Below are 27,627 nucleotides of genomic sequence, written 5' to 3'. Positions count from 1 at the left end.
ATATTGGTTATTATGTTGTCTCTATGATAACTAGATATATACGAAATTGGGATAGACATTAATTGTTTGTTTTTTTCCGATATGCAGAAATTACTACTTAAATTGGTGATGTCATTTGGGGAGTGCAATATTAAAATATGTCTTCATCCAAACTGTTTCGGTTAGCGATATATTCCACTCTCTTGAGGTGTGATTTTATATTAACTTTGTTTTGACAAATGGTATGTTTGACGCACCCAGTAGACTTTTCTGGGACTACTGTAGGTATTTGTTGCTATTCTATCATCAATTTCTAAAATGTGTTTAAATAATTAAATTAAATTGAATTATAACAACATGTATATTATATTATGTAGAGACTCCCAACACTACACTAAATACTCTCGAAACTTTCACAACCACACCAAACCGTTGTTATTTTATATTTTTGTTTTTTTATTGCGGTGTAATATATATATCTATATATAAAACAAAGTCGGGTTAAATACACCATTTATAACTCAAGAACGGCTGGACCGATTTTTATATTCTTTGATTTGTTGGATTTGTCTCCGTCCCGAATAGCAGAATAACTATTAAAACATCTGATAAAAAAATATGAAGAAATTTCATTTTCTCATACATTTTGTATGGAACGGCTTTTCACTGATTTCGATGTTTTTTTTTGTTCGTCTCGGCCTCGAGAAGTTTCTTCGCGAATTAGAAAAGTAAGAAAATCACAAAAAAATACGTATACAACGCCATCTCTGATACATGACAGAAACAAAACACGGACAAGAATGAACATGGCGCTGTATGCTGGTTCCGATGGTGTAGTGTTCCCAACATTTCGTGTTGCATGTCAACAGCTCAATTTGCTTGAAAACGATACTCATTGAGACATGACAATCGCTGAAGCAATTGTTTCTGCATCTCCAAGTCAGATACGCACATTATTTCGACATGCTTCCCATCGAATCCACCTGAACTGTGGAACAAGTACAAGGATGACATGTCAGAAGACATTTTACATCAAATTCGTGTTAGTTCAGGGAATCCAGATCTTGAGGTGAATGAGGATCATGGTGTGTAAAACTCTTACCTCCGCACCCGTTATGTATATGCAGCCACGTCGATGCGCGGCCGCCTAACATAACCCTCACATGTGCCAGATCAAAGAATTTAAGCCCTCATTTTGTCCCGAGCAGAGCCGCACGAGACTGGTGATGCAACCTTGGACCGAAGTGCGAATGCATGATGTTAATTTATATTGCAACTATCAAAGTGACTTTAATTTGAAGAGTCGCAAGGGGAGTCGGGAGTGTCCCGCACCCGACGTCCCGTGTACACTCTGGCGAATTTAGTAAATGCCGCAAAATTGTCTATGTCCGCGTGTCCTATTGGGCCCGAATGGAGTCGGACCCGGGCAAACAACTCTGCTCGTATTATATAAATTATTTTTTTTTCTCTGTCTGTCTGTCTGTCTCTTATGCGTTCCTATACCACTCATCCGATTGCGATGAAACTTTGGTGAGTTGTTGTGTGCACATCTGCGAAGGTTTCTGAATTAGAAAAACCATATTATTCTTCATTCTATCTTTTTTATTCGTATGGTTCCTATACCATTCATCCGATTGCGATGGAAGGTTTCTGATTTAGTACAACTATCTTCTTCTTCTATTCGTATGCGTTCCTATACCAAATTTGGAAAATCCATGCTTCTCACATGGACAGCTGTATGTGGTCTGCTCACGCGTTGGAAAAGCTTCTGATTTATTCATGTACTCACCAGACGTAAATAAAATATTGTGTATCCAAAAGCACTTCAATAAACAGAATTAAAATACAAACATTTATTTCTTTGAGTGGCATTGCAACGCATGCCGGGTATCTTATATTTTTTCGTATATTTGCGACTTATACTCGTAGTATTACGAATTTAACGGAATCTTCGTATAAATCTGTGGTCTTTGGTGAAATTACGAATTAAGCGCAAAGTTAATGAAATCCAACATGCAAACACTGTTTCAGTTAATAATAGCGTAGGTGGTCATTTCGCCATAGAGCACTTTCATATGGTTGATCCAAAAGATATAATATCTTCTACCTTACAGTGTCTTGAATTATCTGTAACGCATGAGAGAAAACAAATGAAAACATGTAAGGCTGATCGATACAGGGGAAAGGCGTATTAAACATGCACGTATAAACGCAAATTCGAAATTTGAAAAGTCTGAATCGTTTATTTTTATTGGGTCGCGAAATAAAACAAATGATACTCTCATAATAATTTGACAGTTGCTACATGGTTGCTACGGTGCGGTAATAGCATATCCATAAATTAGTGTGTTATTTAAATTAGTTAGATTTAAGAGTAATTTTAATAACTATTACCATTATTGGGAGAGGCTGCTGTAACCTACTGTAACCTTAGGCAACGGAACATACACAATCAATCAAATAATATAAGAATTATGGATGAGAAAAACCCATCAGCTAAGCATCGCCGCTTGATATATGAAGGAGTTCAGTAATGGCATGCTCGGCGGAAGCCAGGAATCCACGAAGACTCCGCCAGACGAATGCAGAAGCTCACAGACAAATAGTTGAGTCTGAAACACCAGAACAGATGCGGTAAGACAGAACATACATGTAAACGTATGAGAGACAGGGAGACAGGGAGAAGACGTATGGGAATGTTGTCAGGCAGTACTGCCACCTGGTAATATTTGGTTAAGTATATTATAATAATATATTTTTTGACTTACATGGAAAAAAATGAATGTTTAAAACTCTTCTATTTTCTCAGAAGTGTTTTAAAAATTATGTATGTTCAATAATTAGAATGTTACATTCTTAACTCTTGTGAATTATTCGTTGAATAAAAAAATAGTTAAGTAGTTAAAAATTATTAGCAAGTTCAATTAAGTTACAACAAAAAATCTTGGAGTGATCCGTGACGTCGGTTAGTAATTAAAGTAATACCTACTTTGATGTAAAATACAAAAGCCGATCGCTAATACTAGCTCAATTTGGAAAACGCTTCGGTGAATATTAAAGGCCAATAGTTAAAATTTGTCGCAATTAAGTGTGGCTCCTTTAGCATAGTTGATTATGTGCGTGGGCGCGATACCCAAGAGAAACAGGTTCGATTCCTTTTCTTACTTTTTTCAAAAAGATTTTCTCTATTGGTTAATAAATAGTATATTTAAAACTTATATAAAATATATCAGTTTTGCATTTATCCGAAATTGATCAAACACCATATTTATGGTGTTATAGTTTATTTATATACAGAAAATTCTAAAAAGGATTAAAAGTAACTGAAACACGCTCCCCATTACAATATATGGTTATTTAAATAATGTAGAACAGAATTCCGACGTTTTCAGGAAGCCACCATGTTCTCGTCGGCAGCAATTAAAACGTGGCCGCCGTCAAAAATTAATTAATTGTATCTGAAACCGCACGAATTTAGTTGCAAGACACTGTGCACTCGACTTTGAATTATATTAGATTCCTTTGCTATTTAATTTGTTACAAAATAAAGGAATTCCTTCATTTGCAATGTTCGCTATACCAACTTAACCGTGTGTATTTACTACCAAACGGTAGGTAGGTACGTTAATAATGAAATATGTACTTACGTGAATATTTAATAATATATCGGATACTGCCTAGGAATCTTGATGAACAGTGAAATGTCGTAACTTATGCCTAGATAGGTGGGTGCAGCTTTAGTTTTCCAAACTATCTGAAGTCGACAATACTTTTTCATCATACAAAAACATTATATAAATTAATAATTACAAGATAAAAAGAACTTTTTATATACAACGTTTTTAAATTCTTGAACCGTATAAACTTGACTTGACATGCCATATTGATTTCCATAGTAACGCACGTATATATTAATAATTTAGTTGCTAGAACCCCAGACCTCTAGCAAACAATAATGGTGTCGAAATAACTTTTCATACAAAACAGAATTAATTGAAAATGAATTCAATTCTACTTAAATATGGCTAAAAGTATTTAAAAAATGCATTAGCATCGTGTTCTGATATATTCTAAAAGTTTCAAATGTCTAGCTAGTCGGGAAGTTAGTTAAAAATTGATTGCAAGATTTGTACCGGACAAAGAACCACCGGACAAATAAGAATAGGAGCTAAGAAAAACGTTGTAAAATATGTAGAATTTGTAGCATTTTTAAAATGTTTTATTAAGTAAGTTATAAAAAATAACAGTATAATAATTATTTTTGTTTATCTCGCTCTTCTTTGTCGTACACTCATGGCTGATGATTGTGACCACTTGTTAATTTTGCCATCCTTTGAGCGACCAAGACTTTCCATCCTTCTCGATCTTCCGCTTCTCTCAGGGCAGAATGAATGGTGCTCCCAGTCAGCTCTTTCACTTGGTCGCTCCAGCGAGCAGACGCTCTTCCTCTGTAACGCCTAAGTAGCTTTTCCACATTTATTATATATCTAGCAATACTGGTTTTGTCGTACGATTTTATCAAATCATGACAAATAGGTGTTTTTTTTAAACTATTTGCCAACAACTGAGATTCATGGTCTCCCGACGACTTTTAAAAAAAGCCTTTTGGATGTATTCCATACTTAAAACATTGCTTGTTCTATTGAGTCATGATTTGATGTTGGATGATGAAGAGGTCTCCATGACGTACACAGTTCGTGTTTTTATCTTTATCTCTACATGTCATCTTCATTAGATATAGCATGTTACTTGCGTGCTTTTAAATAACGTAGAACCTATTTTTTCTCCATAAAATGTCATATTAAACAATCCGTGGAAGGAAAGCGACATCATTGTCGACATTCATGTTCACGAAGTGACTAGCTAGGCTGTGGGGACACTATAGTATAGTAGCTGATTTTTTGTATACAATTCGCGTAAGTGTTTACGACCCTTTTGATGCTAGCTGCAGGTCATATTTTATACCCAATTTGTGACAAATGAGCATCCTTTTGAGATGTTGGTATAATTAATAATTGTATCACTGGTTTCAATCGTTTCGATGCCCCTTTTAAATCTTACGACAAATCGATTGTGTCATCTGCGTGAAACGCTACTTGGCTCCGAAGACATTCTTCCTTTCAAAGATATCCAGATATCTCCTAACTATTCTTGAGTGTATCGTATGAGCCTGATGATAGTTTTCTGATGATTTATTTTAATTTCCTTTTGGAGTAGTTTTGATCTGCAATGTCTATGTAAACTATATTAGCACTTTATTTGCTAGTAATATTATAATTATTCTTCTTCTAACCTATTTGGTGATATCTACTTTCTAAATAAAGAAACTAAATAAAGACACCGGGTAAACTTAAAATCTAATAAAATCTTTCAATTAATATCAATGAAAAATTAATAGTGTACTCTCAACTGCCGCCCATCAAACCATGCAATAACAATAATTATCAATAATATTTTGCTGGATATTTCGAGTTGAGCGTCGTCCATTATCGAGCTACTATTTGTTAGCAAAGAGCGAGCGTTTCCAACTTTAAGCCGTGTGACAAGTATTTCGGTTGTCAGAATTAATTGTGTTAAAATCGCGCCATTTTGGTCGACATTGAACCAGGGTTCCCACTTGCTACTTTATATTCCATTTAGTTACCTCCTGCGATCTTTTTTTTACTGCCTATTGAATGTTTTTTGAAAATCAATTAATAAGTGCCAATTAATGATTGATTAACTTGTAAAACGTAATTGAGGTCCTTTTTACTTTTGTGGACTCAACCGTGAATCATCATTCGTGTCATCTCGTTGCCTATAGTAAGTAAATAAACTGATAATAAATTGAATTGAATGGAATGAAGTTGAGGTCCTTTCTACTTTTGTCGATTCAACAGTGAATTGTCATTCGGGTCAACTCGTTGCCTATAGTAATCAAGGTGATAACAACTCTCATCCACACGTTATGCAAATATTTACACAGTCGATTGTCTTACTACACTAGACTGTTATTGTTTTCGTTTCTTAGTTAAGTCTGGTATCTTCATCTAAAAAAGTTTTGAAGTGGTCGGACGAAATGGCTTTAATGAACTAACAAATTCACTCGACGCCATCTTGGTTACGACTTTCGATTCAACTTAAATTAATATGTGGGAACATTGCTCTCAATTTCTTTTTCAATATTCAACACAAAGTTGAGGAACAAAAATCGACTTGTGAGATCGCGGCGATGGGCGATAATAATCTAAGTATGTATCTACCGTAAATATGGCCATTTTGGTTACACTAAAATTCAATCTCACGTGAAGCAGACATTTTCTGATGGGTGTGTCGTTGATGTGTAGTCTGCCATATTAATACATTCACAATATGTTTGTTTTGTCTATAATTATTTTGCATATATCAGTTTATATACAATAATGATTTCAATTTATATCTCCGTAGGTATATTACGTTATATCAGAACTGTTATATTGTGTAGATTCATGAATAATGAACGTGTCGTTTCATTACAATGGATTGAGTCTTGAATTTTGGGTTTATAATTAAAATATCATGGAAAGACGAGATAAAAGATGACACAGTATTATAAGCAGTTCCCTACTGTGAAAGAAGGTATTCTCACCATTAATAGAAAACATTTGAGCAATTTCGGACACGTGATACGCGGTGAGAAATACAACCTCGTATAGCTTATACTACAAGAGGCGAGACCAGAAAAAGAGGTCCGGGTATAAAATAATGTTATGGTTGAAGAATCCAGAGACATGGTTTCATAAAAGCACAACGTCGTTGCTCTGGTCAGCGGTCTCAAAAGGTGGATAACGTTTTTATAATAAAATTTTCAGTCTTCGTAGAGGAGACGATACTTAAAGAAGGTGAAGGATCCAAGGAATGAAAGGGTGGTTAACAATCTATCCCGGTAAACGTTTGCTTAAACACTATTATTATCATCTCGCATTTGGCTAAACTGCTTTTTTGTATGGTGGCTAGATTTATTCCATGTCTTTATTTAGTTATAGCTTTATTATTATCTTATGCCTGCCTCATTAAAAAATACATATTTTCAAGAGATTTAACGTTTACTTGCTGGTCATTTATGATTTAGGTATTATAATAAGTCAGAAAACCATTTTATAAAATGTCATAATATTGAGTACTATTTTACAACTTCTTTAATCACAATATTATTTATAAATACAAAAATAAATAGGGAATCAATAAATAATTATTATTCTGTTTAACCGGTATTATTAACAAAACGTTTAAAAAAGATTATTTGTTGCAATGGCATTATAGCGCCTGTACACGTGCATGGGTTTACTGGCACTGTGTGAATTCAATCATCGCGATAATAACAGTTTAGACGTAAAAGTGCTGACTGTCTAGCCAATCTCATTCTTCAAGAGTAAGCGTGACGCATTTTTGTCATTTTATGGTGCTATTTGACTAGCTGTGAAAATTGCTAAACGTCAAAAATGCTCAACTCAGTTCGTATTCTTTCCGGCAGGTTCGCCACTACCGTTCTACTGGGTATGTGCAGATATCGCACAAATTCCATCCATCTGAACTTTTTTGATCTATGCATGCAATCTTGCATTTATATTTCATATATTTCATACACGTGCATTTTCTTGTTATTGCCGCAATAATACGTACTGTCAGCAGTAAAGCCATGCACGTGTAAACGTAGTGTAAGTCACATTTCTCATTCTTTTTAACAAATCAAACAAACTAACGTTTAATTTGCAAGAATAGAGCATCTGGATAATTAATCGTCAAATTGAAATTGCTTATTTATTCCGCATCCCTTTATTAAACAAACGGCAAAAGAAACTTTCGTGAAAGCATTATTGCGGGAGAAATCAGTTATGTCATTGAACCCGGTTATAAATACGTCGGAAAACCCTTTGTAAACGATATCTTTTTGTTGTCAAGATTGAAAATCGGTGCCATGCGAGTTTGTTTGTCATGATGTTTTGACAGCGCGGGAAATTTGGAGCGACGTTAAAAACCAAAATGGCGGGGCGCGTTCCTTTTTTTGGACGGTGTTGCCCTTTGACGGGTAACACGGTAAAGCTTTCATCGAAATAATTGATTTGTACGCGAAATTTATGGAATCGGGGCGCTTATTGTTACACTAATAAAGCGATTTTTTGTCGGGCACGATTGTTGTGGGCCTTTTGTGAAATTAACTTTGTATTGTTCGTGACATAATTTAGCAAAATAATACGCTCAAAGTTTGTGAAAATTTCATTATTTTAACAACTTTGACGTGTTTTGTCAGAATTCAGATTTTTTGTTACAGAATTTTTCTTTATAATTTGACGTGTATTTACAAAATTATTATATTGATATAATTATGTACTAAAATCCCGCTTTTTTCCTTTCATTGATTATGTTATCGATAATTAAATTACTATGTAACAAGCTTACCTGTTATATCCAGGTGTTAAGGGAGGTTTATTGCAAAGTGTGTTATAACCCACGATAAAAAAATGAGCATGTTTGTGTGTGTCGTACACAAAATTGGATATCTCTTTTTTTATTGGTTTCGTAATATAATTTCACGGAATTATTCTCAATAGCGTACTTTTCGGACGCTATAGATAACATCCTAAACTAGAAATTACCCCACAAAAAAACCTAATACCCCATTTACACGTGCATGGATGTACTGTGCGCAGTAAGAAAATGTATGAGGAAATATGTATTTTCCTGCAGTTGGCAAGATTGCGTGCATAAATCAAACAAGTTTGGAAGATTCCAAATTGTGATGATTTATTGCGCGCAAATAAGATTATTTTCGATCTGCGACTGCGCAGTAGAGCGATGAACATGCCGCTAAAAAAACGAACTATTCATTTTGAGCTCCGATTTTCAATACGACCTGTCAGATAGTAATATAAAATGACAACATCGCGTCTCGCTTACTCTTGAAGAATGAGATTGGAGAGACAGTCAGCACTTTTACGTGTAAACAGTTATTATCATGACAGTTTAAAATAACCACAATTGCCGACAGTAATTCCATGCATGTGTACAGGCGCTATTACACACTTTTGCCATAATATATTTTTGTCGTGGCAACCTAGAACTATTGAAATTAGATTTCATCAAAATAATGACATAATCTGTGTTGTGTTGTGTCCATCATATTACGTGATTGAATAGTTAATATTAATATTTTGAATTCGATTAGTTGTTTCTGCAGCCATGTTTATTTGTTTGCTGGAGATAAATCGCTCGCGGACTCATTAATAATCGTCTGTCACGTTGACGTTTATGAGTTGTAATAATTTGCTCCAATTGTGATAATAATTTTATGACATTTTAACGATTTGATAGGAAAACGACAGTAGCAATCCAATTGAATAAAGCCGAGGCCAATAATAATTTCGCAATATTCATGAAATTACAATGGGCCAGCGGGCGAGGCGACAAAATTTATAATTGTTTCCAGTGGGACGAATAAATCAAACACCCCGAGTGGCGAGCTTCTACCCCTTCGATGCGAACTCTTTTTTTCAAATGCGAAATCTGATAATTTTTCAGAATTTGTATTAGGTATATTCTCTTCGATTAAGACCATGTTTTTTTAAGTCACTAAAATTTGAAAAATATGTGATATATTTCGTAGGCCCTCATCATCTAAATTATTTATATTCAGTCGCTCTTTGATTATTATTATTATAATTATTTAGCTGTATTATTATTTCTAGCCCTCTTATTTGGAACTGCCGCCATCGAATTCCAACTATGTGTCATGGGACTGGGGCAATTTGACGCCAGGGGCCTTATGTTAGAACTTACGAGTTGTAGTCGCCCGGTCGACATGACGTCATATGACATCATTGTGACGTACTACCGGAGTGATAATAGCATTCGAGAAAATAACGCTAGTCAAATGCTGGCGTTATTCATTGTCCCCATACACAAATAGGTGTTTCAGCGTAATAATATCTATGGTGAGCACGTGTGTGTTGGGCGGCTTGCCTCGAGCGTGTATTGGCTGACGTCACAATTACGTCATGTCGTCGGGTGACTTGATATCACTAGTTAGAACATAGGGCTGCAAAACAATTGGGCATCGCACTGTACAATGAAATAAACAAACGTTCTTCGTAACGATTTTGTACAGAAAGGCAGAGGCTAGACGCATTTAAAATGTGGTGCTGGAGGTAGATGTTGAGAGTCTCGCGGATGGAAAAACGATCCAACGAATGAATAATCAGCGAACTCCAGATCTCTCCTTGTTTTGCTTTTGCCTTCGCCGGACACGACAACGAGGGACTCTTCAGATGGACACTGGGTTTTCACTGACATAAGCCCTGCGTGACACTAAATTCCGAAAGCATAGAGTCAACTCGTGGATAATGCTGGCAGACGTCCAACTCACACGGGTACGACGCTCAGTCATGAGGTCTCGACAAAAAGAAGAATAATATTCATAATATAACGTAATTTTACATATATTGCCTGGGACGTCTCTACACCCCTTACGCAGGCATATAGTAACCTCTGAAGATCTTGATTACCTACCGTGCACTATTAAAGTGTGTGTGAGTCTTAATAATCTATAATGTTTAAGCCTTGGTAGAAACATACCTTCTCATTCGTCGCAAGACGCCTCAAAATCTTTGAACGCTGAATAAGTGTCCTTCGTATAAAGCCATATTATACTGTAGTCCGGTAGTGACACGAAACTGTAGTCCTTTATGATAGTATCTACTAGTTATAATAGCATATGGTTAACTGTTTGTATAAAATTATGTTAGTTAAATATTGAAATGAATGTTATATGATATAATAAAATAAATATGCAATCGAAAATCTCCATCCATCGCGAACATTTGAACACATTAAATTCAAATAATATAATCAATAACTAGCACTATCACCTTAATTCGCAATTCAGTGGCATGGCCTGGAGTATAGTGTGCCTTGGTAGAAAGCTATAAACCAAAGTCGTTTTGGCAGACAGTTCCTACCGAGAGTCAGATGGCTCTTACCTTTCAACCTTCATGATACAGTTATGACTTTTGACTTCATTCCATTACTACCTAGACTTTAAACAATAATCTATTTTAATCCAGGACTGAGTTGGAGAATGGGGAATGAATACTAGGTATAAATGAGAACTCTGCCTTTCTGGGCGGTGTTAACCTGTGTGTCCCTGATAACTATCTTAAAAATAGAGTGCAAAGGTGCAGAATCAACATGCCACTGATAATGCCAATTGGGAGGGCGATAACTATGTTCAACCAAATTGCTTCGGGTGTTGATATATTGCACTTGGGTGAGGCAATTTTATAAATTCTTAAAATAGAGTCTCCTTAGCAAACTCGGTGTACTTTTTTGAACTTCTATAGATGTATAATAATTGTATTTTCACTGCTTTTGTATGTTTATATTATGTTCTCTATTTATAATTTCATTTTTATCGCTTTTATTACTTTTTTCTTCTTCTTTATAATAATGTTTCATGTCATGTTGTGAACGTCTTAAACTTATGATTTGTAATATTCACAATATGTTAAAAAATAAATTGAATTGAAAACTATCTTCCTAAAAAGTATTTGTGGAGGTTCATAATATATGAAGCGGAAATGTAGATTTAGTTTTTTTGTACCTTACGTTAAACTTATTACTATTAAGATTCCATCGTAGAGAAAGGGTTATTTTCTATTGTCGCCAACTTCCAAACTGTCTTAATTGATCGTCTCCGCAGAACATAATCATTTTGTCGTTTGCCCACTCCAGCCCACTCCCAATTGACTTTCTTCAAGAGTGGTAGCGGTAAGTTGATAGCAGTGGTTCAATATTCGGTTACAATAATGCCCACCCCAAAACAGTCTATGGTCCCTTGTTTAACTGCCTTGTTTCTTGGATATCTGCCAGCCGGCTTCGATTGTTTGACCTACACGACGAACCAGTGGTTGCGAGTTGTATTGAATTTAAATATATTTTTTTACTTATGTCAACTTTCGTTTTTCACCATTATCATACCAAAATACTTTGACCCAAATAATCCTATCTTGATAACTATTGAATATATTTTCACCATTATCATAAAAAAATACTTTGACCCAATAAAATCCTATCTTGATAGCTATTCTATAATGTTTTTAGAATAAGTAGTTAAATGTAATTGGTGACTATTCCATATTTTCTCGTTTCCCTGTCACTTTGCTATTGACGGTCTTACATTGGTTACTGATTTTGCGATATTTTATCTAAATAATGATGGTTCATTGTATAGCACTAATGCCCTATATTTTTACTTAAGAGCGTTCGTGGTAAATACTTCTCAAAGGGCAAGGAGGAGGATTGCTCCAAATGAACATGCAATGCGAAATACTTACATCATCATCATCATCAGTAGTTTAAAATCCCAGGACATGTCCTGGCGTCCTTCAAGAACTTCCTTCATCTCCACCTATCCTGGGTCAGTGTCTTCCAAGTGTCTGTACCGACCGCTTTAGTATCATTTTTGACACCGTTCATCATTGTCATTAGTGTATACCTATTCATCAATAGTAATATCGTATTATCTTCTTATTTCCCATAAGTATACCTGACAAGTGTGCTCTTTTTCTCTGATCTCCACAGCCTTCATCTTTCCAAAAGTCACCCTTCGCCACTGCTATAATATATTAATAATTGACACGGTCTGTTCTTTCATATGGTAAGTTTGTATTATACGAGACAATTTTCGACAAATGCGGGTGATACGAGTGTGACATTTTCACAAATTAATCGACAATGCTAAATTGTCTTGAAGCTGATTTAAGTTTTAGTCTTGGTAACCCATTTTTAGCTATACTTTAAAATATTTACGCTTCGTCTGTATAGAGAAAGTTTTCTTCGTTGCTGTTCAAACCACATCTCCTAATCTTCTCAAAATATGAACTTTGTTTTATAGTACCTACTTCTTAAGAATTGTGTAAGTATAATATAAATTATTGTGTAGCTACCATCAATGGTTGACGATTACTGGTTAAATAATGGCTTTAACAAATCGCCGACCACTACTCAGACTGCAAAAAGAGAAGTTTTAACGAAGAGTCAGACATACTGGAATTCGCTTACTTAATAGTTTTAACTGATTCGTGGTTAATGGGCCTATATTTATTTTAATTGCGGGGGCGTGTTCACGGTGCACATCTCTGTCCAAAGCTGCGTTTATATTTTGTTATTTTATCATAGTCAGCTATCCTTACTTTTGTATTTATTTGTTTAGATTTTTTATTTATTTAACTATTTTTTTTTATTAACTCGGCTGGTATTTTTATTTCTTTAGTCAACTAGTAGAACTACTAAGTTAGAAACTTTAGTCGATTGTTTTTATGTAAGTATTATGTACTTATCTGGTCAGTATTTTTATTTGTGGGTCGGTGTTTTTTTTAAATTAACCAGTATTTTTTCAAATTAGACTTCCTATTATAGTGGTCGACCATCCAATCACCATTTGCACGGAAATTCTGCTTAACCGTTCACTTACTGTGATAATTAAAACCTTATGTCCTGTGTCGCCACATTGCGTTACCGTAACAGTTTCACAATATGATATTATTACGCGAAATGACGAATTTCTTCTGATTCAGTTATTAATATCAACGTTCTATCTTGTCAACCTCACAAATTTTAGTAAAAATCGCCTAAGTTTTGTTTTATATAAAATTTCAAAATTTAGTATATGAAAGCAAAGAACAGACTGTATACAGAATTATAAAAAATCCTGGTATTCAGTAGGTTTGTATTTTTTCCGTTGTATGGACATTTTAGTAGGTTTTTATGGATTGATTATTGCAATGATTAGATGTGTTATAGGTGCAAGAATCTTATTCAGACCTAAGTTATTCGATAATATTAGCGTATATATAATATATCTATTTTTTCTAGGACGATAGAAGGTCTTACGGAACAAAAGTCTCAATCAATAGCCCAACCAAAGTCCAGAATCATTATTCATTATTTATTGGGTTGTATAAATAGTACTGAGGTAATATTCATGTCTAAATAAAACACGGTTCTTGTCAGTTTACACGAAGCCAGCGCCAAATAAATTTTGAAAATAGCCGATTTACTGGATTATTAAATTGTTAGCTTATGTTAGGTTAGGTTTTCATTCTTGAATTCATGAATTTTGCCAAAATCACAGATCACCGTATAGTATACTGTCATCTCTTGCCAATAAGAAGGCTCACGGCTAACTATGCTACGGTGAAATGTAATACGTAAAATGTACATGTAACCTAATAAAATACTTGCAATTAACATGAAATTACTTATGTTTCATGACTGTCACCTTAAATAACAATCAGTTTTAGTTATTTTCACATAATATGATTATTAGAAAGAGGTACATATGTTGACAATTTTGTAAGTTCTACTACGTTGGTAGATGGAATTTAAGTTTTTTATTGTTGGGGCCCCAAAATCTGTCATTGCCCAGGGGTTTCCAGAGGCCAACTGCCGGCTTCTAATCTGCCAAATATCCCAGTGATATTATTGATAATAATTATTTGTGTCACTTACAGATACGATTTTTTTCTATTTGTTAGTGTTACTACTTTGCTTACATATTAGGTTATGTTAAAGGTTGATATTGTTAAAATAAACACATTGGCAACCGCTGCGCCCAATCAATAAATCTGTTTTTATTGGTTTGATCAGTGAACCGTTTAACTCTGTCAATTTAGTATTATTGTGAATGACTAACAACCGTGCTAGATTACTTAACTATTTCATTGATTGAATTGCATTAAAAACGTGTTCATTCATTCATACGAGTAGGGTATCGTTCTAAATAGTTTTTTTTTTAAATATATAACTACCTACCGAAAGTGATTTAGATTAATTGTCTCGTATTGATGTTTTCAATTGTACAGTTTTAGATTACATAATAGATAGAATAGATTCTCGTATTGTCTATGATAGATTTTCTAGTAGGTATAGTAATTGTAACCAATGTATCGTATCCACTATTATTAATTGATTCGACATTTACTTGGTTGAATTCTGTTGAAGAATGGTAATTTATAAATGATAATTTATTTCTAATGGATTCAAGCTCTGTACTATTCCACGTAAGTACGTTTTTTATTTACTTACATGGAATAGTACAGAGCTTGAATTCATTAGAATTTAAATTCAAATTCCATCAAGTACCTTCGGTCGAAAGTATTGATAATTTATTTATTTAGTAGGTGCCTAATTTATTTATTTAAAAAAGATACGTTTAGCACATAATAAATTATTAATTCAAGACGTTCACAACGGCACGCTTAGAATAAAAAGTACGGGTAAATCAACATAGTAGAGAAAAAAAAACCAAAGCAAAATAATTACAAGATAAAAATAACTTTTTATATACAACGTTTTTTAATTTTCTGTTGAATCATATAAACTTGACTTGCTAGCTTAAACGATCAAAAAATTTGTACTTATTTGATAGAAATAATACTGAAATGTCATTTTGATTTCCATATTAACGCACGTATATATTAATAATTTAGTTGCTAGGACCCCAGCCCCCTAGCAACCAATAATAGTGGATTGGATTACGGATTTCCACTGAAATAACTTTTCATACAAAACAGAATTAACTGAAAATGAATTCAATTCTACTTAAAGATAGCTAAAAGGCAATGGCATCGTGTTCTGATATATTATAAAAGTTTCAAATGTCTAGCTAGTCGGAAAGTTAGTTGAAAATCGATTGCAAGATTTGCACCGGACAAACAACCACCGGACAAATAAGAATACGAGCTAATAAAAACGTTGTAAAATAATTTTATAGAAAAGAAATCAAATAAAAAACAACAATAACTAAAAAAAACAAATTAAACAATATAATAGGTACAGATGGGCCTATTAGTCGATAGCTATTTCGGTTGTCATACTATTATCGAGACAAATATTTATAATCTTGACAATGCTGCGTTAACTGACATAGTGTTATCGGGTAATAAACCAATCTGTAGAATTTAATATAATGTATATATTACGTATTATAATCAATTTTCTATCCATTAACAGTATCAGATTTCCCTATCGAAGCGGCACCGTTAAAAATGTTGTTTTTACTCATTCATATTGTATCTAGCTATTGTAGGATAAGTGAAAAATAAGCTCTTTAACTTGGTCCACCAAAATCATTAAAATAATAATAATAGTACATATTTGTTGACAGTTTTGTTTACCATTGCAATTTATTTTCATAGTTTACAAGGAGAAATTTAATGTACAAAATTATGCAATGAAAAATTTAGTTTTGAATTTTATTTATCATAACCACAAATTTAATAATATATTGTCAGATATTTTTTTCTATTGTATGAAATACGGACAGGAATACTAAGAACATTTCATGTGAATATATCAATTTATTTTCCGACCATGTCCGATCTTAATAAGATCATATGGGCCTCCACAAAGTGGAAGTTTGTATTAACAGATTTTGTTTTTACAAGAAATGGATGTCAGCCACTTGCTCTCAACCATTAGATCCATACTTTGAGTCACACACAAATTAAAAAAAAACAATTTGTTTACTTGCCAGACCCAAGAACCAGAACCTGGGACCCGATATAGGCCGACGCTTAAGCCGCGCGGCTCAATTTATTTAAATGGAAACATTGTATCCAACGGTGGGTTGAAGGATAAATAATATCAACATTCTCTTCGACCATGGTAATTTACTTTACAAAAAAATAGTTTTCATTAGCAAATCAAACATACTAAGAAACAATCTGGAATCGCTATTTAATGATCGTTCATATCTTCGGATATATCCAAATGTGCCTATGTCTTATTTAATACCAATAATTGTAAGTTTTATTCAATGCGTATATTTTACTATTTCTGTGTGCCGGTAACTATGCATGCGAATAAGATAAGAACAAAAAGTGCAACTGATGCACACTATTTCGGCGTATGATTTCGCGGAACGACTGACGCATGCGCAGTCTGATGTTGCATTCCGCTGCATTCTTCATGTACGTCACATTGCACCAGCGTCTCACATAATATACATACACACTTCTTTCAGGCAATGGTGTACCGATGCTTGCTTGACCCTTGAAATAAAATTGACTAATAAAATGAACGCTTGCAAGTTACAGTACATACACGAAACACGGTGCACAGGTGCACGGTTTCCGGTGCACAGGTGTTTTTCAAGGTTAAGTTTAAATTGTACGTAAAACATTTCACCGTGGCACAGTTCGCCGTGAGCTTTCTATCGGAAAGAGATATACGGTCTCCAATTTTATTAGATTCAATATGAACATTAATTCAATTTTCATTGCTGATTTTGGCAAAATTCATGAATTCAAAAATGAAAACCTAAGCTAACCCAACCTAACAAATAATCCAGTATATCAGGTATTTTCAAATAATGTTTGCTGCCGGCTTCCTGTGAAGTGTAAACCGACAAGAACCGTGTTTTATTTAGACATGATTTTTATGTCAGTAGGTACTATCCCCCCAAAGGTCATATATTTCCGATACAACATTTCACGGTGAAGTGTGCTTTATCAATCTGGAAAGCGCACACCCTTGCCATCTTCTCCCTTCGACGTTACCAGTATTCACCCTCATTTCCAAGCTGCTCAAATCTCTTCTTACTACGTGACTTAAAAATTGGAGAACGTTTCTGTTGAAGGTCAAGAGATGTTCTTTAATACCAAGCTCTTCCAGTATACAAATATTATCGTCGTCCATGGAATGCGGAGCATCCTTCACGAACACGTCGATTCTCTTGCATCAAAAATAATCTGGGAATTCAGTTTTCAACACGACATAATTATGAAGATTAGAAATAACAGTGTTTTAAGAATGGCTTCGTAGCAAAATAGTACGAGGGTGGGTCAATAATTCCTTAGAAAAAAGCATTAAAACAGTTTTTATTTTTGTATTTTTTTTTTATTTCTCAACATAATCTCCTTGGAGCTCAATACACTTGGTTAGACGTTTCTCAATATTTTTTAAACCGTCAGAAAAATAAGTTTTCGGAAGGTCCTCAAAATAAGCATTTGTCCGATCGATGACTTCTTCATTTGAAAAAAAACGTTGTCCACTTAGCCATTTTTTTAAGTTTGGGAAAAGGAAAAAGTCACTGGGGGGGCTAAATCTGGCGAATACGGTGGGTGGTCGACCAATTCGAACTTCAATTCTTCAATTTTAGCCATTGATCGTAAACATGTGTGAACACGGGCATTGTCCTGATGAAAGAGGATTTTTTTTCCTGTTTAAATGAGGCCGTTTTTCTTCAATTTTGTTTTTTAGCTGGTCCAATAAAGATGCATAATAATCCCCTGTTATTGTTTTTCCTTTTTCCAAATAGTCAACGAAAATAATTTCACGTGCATCCCAAAATACAGTAGCCATAACCTTACCAGCTGATTTTACGGTTTTCGCCTTCTTTGGACATGGTTTGCCTTCGCAATCCACTGCTTTGACTGTTCTTTCGTCTCGGGAGTATAGTGGTGTATCCATGTTTCATCTACAGTCACAAAGCGACGAAAAAATTTATCCGGATTGCGTTGCATGAGCGACAACAGGGCTTTAGAGGCCACCACCCTATTGCGTTTATTGTCGACTGTGAGCAAACGCGGCACCCATCTTGCAGAAATATTTTTCATGCCCAATTTGTCATGTAAAATAGAAATGACGCTACCTTTTGAGATCCCTGTAACCTCAATTATCTCACTCAACTTTAATCTTCGGTCACTTAACACCATATCGTGGATTTTATTGATCATTTCTGGTGTAGTCACCTCTACAGGACGTCCTGAGCGTGGTTCATCCTTTGTTGATGTACGACCACGTTTAAATTCATTTAACCAGTTATAAATAGTTGCAAGTGAAGGAGCAGATATGCCGTGAACTAAATCCAACTCATTTTTTATTTCCTTTGCTGTTAACCCTTTTATATTAAAATGTTTAATAACAGTTTTTCTCCATTTTCCATTTTTCCATTTTCCACAAGCAAATTTTTTTTTTAAATGTACGAGAAACACACAACAACCCGACCAATCTGATTGAAACTTCGCAGCATACTGAATCGGTAGTGCCGCTGCATGAAAACAAACCGCTTACAGTACTAGTCGCGCCACCTGTCGGCTTTTCTAAGGACTTATTGACCCACCCTCGTATATTGTAAAATATCGGCATTTCGCGACTCATTCCAGTACCTGTGTTGGTAGTGAAATTATATTCATATTTACAGACTCCAATCATCAGCAGTATTGCGCAATTTCGAAGATATAACTTGAATATTTGTGCAATATTGTGTTGCAATTGAAATGCATTGCATCATTTGCGGAATAGCGATAAAATTGTAAATTTTATTGCACATTGTCGCTGCGGTCAGTGCAAGATTTCCACCACACCATCAATATTGCTTTATTATAGGCAGCTACTTAGTATCAGATTTTCTTTGTGTCTTCGTGCATTCCACAGCGCCCAGATGTCCGTCGTCCAATCGTGGAGCCGAATCGTCGCAGAACCGATTTCGTCTGTGTAAAAAAGCAATATATCTACATGATAATACAACGAAAAAACGTTGTATCAACCTTGAATGTTTTTTTTTGTTTTCACCACAGTGTTTCTGTTACTTTTTTGATATATACAATACAAACACGACCTCTAAACCAAACCCGCCCCGCACCACACTCGGTCTTAATCGAGCGTACCATGAGGCATATTACGTTTGTGATGTGAGGCGTATGTACAGTGTTTACGCTTGGTAATGTCCCGGGAGCGATACCCAAGACTGAGGTTGCCAGTCTCTAAGTGAGCTTTGACTGAGTTTACTCTAATGCAAAGTACCGAGGAGAGAAAAAGCACAAAGAAATGACAAAAAAGGAAATGAATTTAATATACCTAAGTATATATATAACAAAAAACGAAGCTATTCATACGGACAGCAAAACTTATGTGAAGAGATCTTCATGCCCGCAGTAAGACGCCGCAATTTTTTAAAGTAATTTAATTGGCCTTTGTTGCAATAAGGTCGGACAGTCCGATGGGCCCAACAGCTGGTATATACAAATTTATATACGAATTTGTTTTACGTACGCCATTGGCTCGTTGACAACTTCACGGTGAATGCATTTTCTCATGCACTATCATGTCGCCGTGATTCCCCCTTCCCCCATTGCACTCACTCAGGACGCTACTCGAATTGCCAGGAAAAACTAAACCGGGACTCGTTTGAAGATTCGAGAATGCCGGCGTGATACTAAATATAGGAATATTCGTCACTTACCGCTCTCGTTAAGTATTACAAAAATGTCAACTGAATTTATTTTAGGAAAGCTTACTTTTACTCTTAGCAAAAAAACCTACGGCACTGCAAAGATAAACTTAGTTTTAAAAAACGTTGGATTTACAATACAGATGAATTATTTCGGTATATATAGGTACTAGCTCGATCTCGATAGTTAATGCAAGGTATCCACAAAGGCATCTAAAGAAAAAAATGTATAATATCAGAGCGTTGGAGCCGACCCTTTTTTGAGTTGCTCCGCTCCGGGACCTAATACTTGCTCCGGCTTCGCTCCAGGGTCTGCTCCGCTCCGGGTAAAAAGTTTTAATAAGTTTTATATGTACTTATACAAATGTTAAAAAAATAAGTAGTTTTAAAATAATCGTCATTTTCATTATTAATTCGATTAAACAACATCCGGCAGCAAATCGTCTCTCATTATTTGCCTCTTCTGTCAAAAAAGTGAGGTTATTTATCACTCGGCAGTGATGCAAAGTGTCAAAATATTCCATTTTCATTTGATTTTAGGACGAAAATTTAACAATATAAAAAAAACATCCTGAGCAGTGGAGCACTACATATTTTCGGTGCTCCGGCTCCGCTCCTGCTCCAGGTAAAATCCTATTGCTCCAGTGCTCCGTGCTCCTGCTCCGAGCTTCGCTCCAACGCTCTATATAATATGTACATACATAATATATTAGATTTGTCGGTCTGACTTGCTTGTTTGTTCCGTTATAACTCAAAAACTACTAGATCAATTTCGAAGAAACTTGTACAGTTTCTGGACTATATTATTAGTATAAATTTCTTCCCGATGTCGAATAAGGTTATCTTATCTTATGTAAGGTTATCTTAAGGCATATCCATCTTGAAGGGAACAGTGCTATTGTTTGGCCCATAAGACTTGTAATTCGGATAATAGTAATCCACTGTATTGATTAATTATAATATTGGCAAGGAACATACGGGTTCTTTCCTTATGATAATGATAATAAAATGAATTTCCCGACTCGTTTTCTTCTGGGTATGCTATCAATGCAATCCCTGTCTACCCGAAGAGTGATTGTTCTTTTAAAGCATTTCTTTTTACTTCTTCGTGGGTTCATTTACAATCCGTATATACTGGCAAATATTAATTTTCATGTTCCCACCAATATCACTCGTAGCTCCACGGTCTTCAAGATACCTCGTCGCAGGACAGATGTTATGTTTCATGATGCTGTGTATCGTGCAATTAGCTTATTTGGTGGCACCATAAAGGTTGATTTGTTTTTTATTAACTCTATAATGTTTGTGGGCGTATTAAATAGGTTAAATTTATAATTGTATATTATATTATCATGTTTCTTTAATATTTACACATGCTGTCTTTTCTAATTTCTTGTTATATTAGTTGTTATTTGTAATTAAGATATTTTTATATATTTGCATTTATTATGTATTATGGCGCATTGGCCAATCGCTGGAATGCCGTAATACTCTTTTTCTAAATAAATAAATGATTATTTTAATTAGAATAATTACCATCTGGTAGCAAAAACAACTCACATTTGCAAAAATGTCTTACCAAGGGACAAAATTACAAATTCGTTAACCAATTTAATGTGTTTTTTATGGTTTTACCGTTAAATGCCCCAACTGTCCGCTCTTTATTGATTACTTATACGTTTTATCTCACCAATACTTATTTATATTCATTGCATATCTACTCATTATCTCTCTCATTGATTTGAATAACAATGAAACTTGAACAAGTTACACTAACATCGAATCACTTTATTTCTTAATTTTGTATATCTGTACTTTTCACGCTCACAAATTCGTAGGCCATTCCTAATATATAATATAATATGTAATTGTAGAGTACAATGCCTGGCTGAAGATTGACCAAAACGATGAACCTGCGTGATTTAAGTAAGTTAAAATTATGTAGATAGGTATATATTTAATATATTGATTGTCAGTTTATGGTACTTATTTATAAGCCGTGTCAAAGAAGATTTCATAAAACATCGAAATAAGGACCTGTACCGTCCAATGAAAGGCCATTCCGAGCGCTGGGCGGACAATAAGGAGGTTGAAAGCTTTTATCCTTGCCAAATTTTAACTACCTGCCGCGGATGACCATCATGTGTAGGTAAAAACTTTCCTGGACGATTAGATTAACCCAACACTATCGTTTTATATACTTACAGTATTTGTATACGCGTGTCGGCGTGTGTAGTGATAATACGTATATACAACATCATAAGTTTAATACTTAGTATGTCACACGTGGTAGAATATCACACGTAATGGATGGTTTCTAATATAATTATTAGGTTCTCGAAAACTTACAGTACATTAATTTATATTTGTAAACGTAGTATGTGTAACGGTGTTCATTTTGCTATGAAATTCTATCAACCGAAGTGCCAACTCAATTAATAAGTTAAATCTAATTTTGAGCATACCGCGGCTAATATAATATGCAATTACTTAACAACAATGCGCCACTTTGACCCTTTTTGTCCCATAATATTAAATCAGAGCCCATCTTGCGGCGTCTGACGTTATAAACAGATGTAAAACGCCGCCCGGTTAGCCAGGCGGCCGCTGTTTAAAAATCCACTATGCTAATGCGGCCCTGAAATTTGTTGCTCATTTCGGAGACAAAGCTTCCAAATTACCATCTTCCCCGGGGTTCGTTGAAGAGGTAATAAATATCCCGAGACTTAGTCGCTGTCGACAAACACGCGACATTTCGCCCAAGAGTACTTAAGTAAGAAATCTCCAGATTAAAGTCATCCCGGCTCTGTTCCAGCTGCTAACTACACATGTTGTATACACAAAAAAACTCGAGTTCTGAGAACATCGGTGACTTTAATCCTTTCAAGTTGGATGGAATGGCGATGGAATTGTGTAATATAGTCATCCCGTTCTGTGTTTGGCGTTGGGATTAAAGACATCGATCTAAAATCATCACCATAATCGGACCAAGAGACACTGAATGTCGTCTATGTGACGGCAACACCTCTAGTTAATGGCTCAACAATTCTCGTAAAGAAACGATGGGGTCGAAGAGCTCTGTGCAGACAACACAATTACGATTTTGACCGCCAAAACCCTCACGGAATATTAAACACAAAATAACACAGAAACACTACACAAAATATCTAATTTCGGCTATTAAAATAATTCAAGAAATAAATGGAGGTACGTATCAATGACAGTAGGTACTCATTATATCTACAGGCCTCCCTTAGCTCCCTTCACTCTTCTCGGTCCGTAGTTTTTTGCTGCCACGAACATTCATCGAACTTTATGATATTATTACTATCCAGAGGGTTTTAGAGCGTCCTTGTGGGTGATAAGTGCCTTTTGTTCAGTGGTTATCCACTCGCCGAGCGACATGTCCAGCCCATTGCCATTTCTGATAATACAGGAAGTCCAGTTCAATCAACATAGAACACCTACATGAATGCGGTGAAAACTTATATTTGTCTACATCGCATTATGAATGATTATTGCAAATATGCATCCATGACTTTATTGTATAGTTGTCATATTCTGCTAACGTGTCCACACGTAGTTTGAAATTAATTCTACCGACATACATTAGATTAGAAAAAGGTTGTAAGTATATATTGCAAATATGTTGCAAATTTTTTTTTCGACCATGTCCTATCCTCATAGGATCATATGGACCTCCACAGAGTAGAGGTTTGTATTAACAAATTTTGTTTTTACGAGAAATGGATGTCAGCCACTTACTCAACCTATTAGGTCCATACCCTGACTCACGCACAAATTGAAAAACAATATGTGTACTTGCCAGACCCAGGATTCGAACCTGGGACCCACGGCGTTATAGTCCAACGCTGCCGCGCGTCGACCCTTTCACTTATACCCACACACATTTTCACACGATACCTTTCACTTATGTTGCTATCGTGTACACTTAAATTGACGACAATGGCGGTTCCGATCGATAACTCACCGAATATGTCTGGATTGATAATACAAATTGATCGAAACATGACGTTGATTAACTCAACCATAAAAATTGCTGTGTCCATACGAGTATCGATACGCGTCATGTTTGTGGACATCGTTTTATTTCGAATGCGTGTCCCAATAACTCGACGTAATCCTCGCCGGAGAGGACTTACAACGTATTAAAATTTAATATTACTTCAGCGGAAAGGTCCGCCTGTATGTGTTAATATTAAAATAGTCCGGTCACTCTCAACGTATTTACATTGCTTAATCTCCGATAAGCCCTTTGGCCTTTTTGTTTACGTTCCAATGCGTATTTACTGGACATCCCCATTCCATTACGATGACAATATAATAAAACAATTAGATTTTTCTATCGTCATCGTCATCGGACAGGGAGCAGGGAACTCGGAAATAATGGGAACTGAAATACATAACGGGTAAGGAGAAGCAGGCAACCGATCTCGAGTAAGGAAGAATACGGGATAAATTTAAACACGTGTCAAGAATACGTCATACGTCGAATATTGTCAATTACTCTTTGTTTATGCATTGACGTTCATTTAATATTGGTGTATTACACACGCTATTGCACGTCTATAATGCTTGGCTCATTTTTGTAGGACACTCACACATTCAAAACCCTGCGTCAAAATTTACTGTATTGGTATTTATAGCCTATCGGAATTCTATTTATTATATTATGTTCTGTGGACTAATCCTCCTAATGATAGTTCATTTAACTCCTCTCGATCATTTGCCACGTAAAAGGCACTACTTCCTCTCTCGATATTTTGATAATTATTATATGTGACCAGTCATATTAAGGTTTTATCTGGAAATTTTCTTTTTTCTTTTGACGATGTCCGATCTTTTGAATTTTGTTTTTACGAGAAATGGATGTTGGCCACTTGCTCAACCTATTAGGTCCACACTCTGACTCCAAGCACAAATTAAAAAAAAACTACTTATGTGTATTTGCCAGGCCCAGTATTCGAACCTGGGACCCACGACATTATAATCCGACGCGTAAGCCGCTCGGCCATCATCTGGTAATAATTGGCCCGAAAGGGAGACTTTGCATGTATAGTGCTAGTGGTCAGTAACAGCATACTAAAATCAACACTCGTATTATTGATGCACATCTGATTGGCAGGCAGAAAGAGAGATCATTGTTACATTAATTCAGCTTTGAGATAAAGTGAAAATCGTTCGCCATTTTCCAAGATGGCGACCGTAACACTGCTTGTACAGTCCTACAAACTTATCTAACGAACGGTCATAAATGGAATTACGAACTACCGTATGGACGCCATTTTGAAAACGTAATTCGAATGTCAGATTTTGTCTAGTTGCGAGTCTTGATTGGGTAGTTTTCGACAGTGGCTCCACCATCCATTCTTTAGATAAGTTTGTAGGTCTGTAGGATTGTTAGTTTTTTGTATGTTGTTACAGGTCCCAGCATTGTAGCACTATGATACATAGATACGCACAGTCATCCATTTTGAGGAATTATATCCTGGTAAAGGGTTTTTTTTACCTGACATAACTGGGATGTTAGCGAAATATTTTTTTTTTATTATCAAGAAACACCATTTACGCGACTAACAAAATATATCTTGTCTCTTTACAGGCATGGCCGCATGCGTGGAGGTGCACTTCGAGAACAAGGATGGGGGTTTTTTCCTGAAGCACACGGGCCGCGGCACCGGAGGCGTCGTATCCTCGGGCGGAACACCCCTCTCCGTGGACCGCTTCACCGTATTCCAAACAGCCCGGGCCGTCTCCGTGCGGGCCTCTTACGGACCGTTCTCCACCAAGCAAACGGTCCCAGCGAGGTCACTAGTGCCGGATCCACTGGCCCCAACACCGGGCCTCAAAAACTCGTCCTTGGACCAAACTCCGGCAAGACTCGACATGTCCGCTCACATAGTCACTAGAGAAATCCCAAGAGATGCTCCTGTGATTAGAGTGCTATTTCATACTGGCGGAGAAGCTGGATCAAGGGTTTGCGGTGTCGTTCATGCAACTATGGGTGGTAGGCCTCCTCTAGCCGGGGCTTGCAGTCCTGAAGGTGGTGAAGGAGCTTGCTTGGCTCAGTTGGAAGTTCCTGCTGGATGGTGGGGGCCTCTTCAGCTTCCAGCGGGCAGGGAGTCAAAGCCTCCGCCTCCAGCCAAACAGCCTCCTAGGATGGTGCAGCTTGCGTACTCTGTGCTGGAGCCGCGCACCGCTGATACCGAAGGTGGTGGGTGTATGCCGAGAGTCCAGGTACAGGTACTAATCGTCTTTTTTTCACTTATAAACTTATATCTAGAGATTACAATTCTTTGGACATTTTAAAATTGAATTGTAATTCTTAACTCAAAGTTAAGTTGCGTGAGATGTGACGTGATTTTGATTCAGGTATTAATTAGGACAGAATTAAATGTTGTTATATTATATCATTTTAAAAAACGTGGTTACCACAACACCATCAGATGTGCTAGGCAAGGAAGGGTTCATTAACTTTTTCGAAATGGATAATTTTGAAATCTAAAATATTTGGTAGACCGCCCTTTTCTTTTATAAATATTTTCTGTTCTTAATAAACGTAAGACAAAAAAATAAAAAAAATGTTTTATTGTGTAAAATTATATTTTTAACTAAATATACATTATTATTACTCTAAATACTAAAAATAATATTTAAATTTTTTCACCACGTGATTAATGCAATAATTGTTTGTTTGAAACTAAGTCCTGCAATCTAGGCTAAATTTTTGTGGTGTAAATACGCAAGATAGATGCAATATGGTTGCCTGCTAATTTTGATCTTAAGTTTGATTTATTAATGCTCATGGTAAAAAAGTTTTTTTTCACAAATATGGGTACTTCTAAAATCAAAATAAAGAATCCGTTGAGCATGTTTAACTATATTTGGATATACCTCAAGTGAAAGTCCTCATTCTTGTGTAATTTTTAATATTTGATATGAAGAATAAAAAATAATACAGATTTAACATAAATCTCGCGGGAGACATCCAAAAACTCACGCGGGACATAATTGGCTCACGGGACACACTTTGTGAACCCCTGTGCTAGAACATTAATTAATTTGCAGTTTGGACAGTTGTGAGACTATTATGGCATGTGGTGCAATAAGTAACTGCAGAGTTCTTCTTCTGATTAGTAACTCTTCATACATGGAGACTGTCTCTTCTGCAGATCCAGCCGGCGACTCGACTTGGCTCCGTTCAGCTTTCGGAAGCACGCGCTCCTCACCGGGAAATCCGAGCTGACGAAGCCATTGCACTCCTGGTGCCACGCGCGCCTCTTTATCCTCTGGCCCGGTTTCACCTCCCCGTCTTTGTCAGGCATACCGCAGAACGGCCCGTCACTTTCTTCATCATGAGGTAAGATTTTGTCTTCACT

At 35.7% G+C, this 27,627-nt stretch overlaps 1 protein-coding gene across 1 annotated transcript in view; it reads left to right on the top strand.

Annotated features, from left to right (window-relative positions):
* dtn (transmembrane protein 132C dtn) overlaps positions 1–27,627 on the top strand; it is a 588,875-nt gene that overhangs the window by 487,731 nt on the left and 73,517 nt on the right. The window contains exons 2-3 of the mRNA XM_085958344.1: positions 25,851–26,491; positions 27,421–27,608. Coding sequence (XP_085814470.1) covers positions 25,851–26,491; positions 27,421–27,608 — 829 coding nt within the window. The remainder of the gene's footprint in view (positions 1–25,850; positions 26,492–27,420; positions 27,609–27,627) is intronic.

This window comes from Rhyacophila brunnea, unplaced genomic scaffold, assembly GCF_057557595.1.
Source record: "Rhyacophila brunnea isolate RB1 unplaced genomic scaffold, BYU_Rbru_1.0 scaffold_7, whole genome shotgun sequence".
Classification (NCBI taxonomy): Eukaryota; Metazoa; Arthropoda; class Insecta; order Trichoptera; family Rhyacophilidae; genus Rhyacophila; species Rhyacophila brunnea.
The sequence above is the reverse complement of the archived record's forward strand: the minus strand, read 5'-3'. Positions and strand labels throughout refer to the sequence as shown.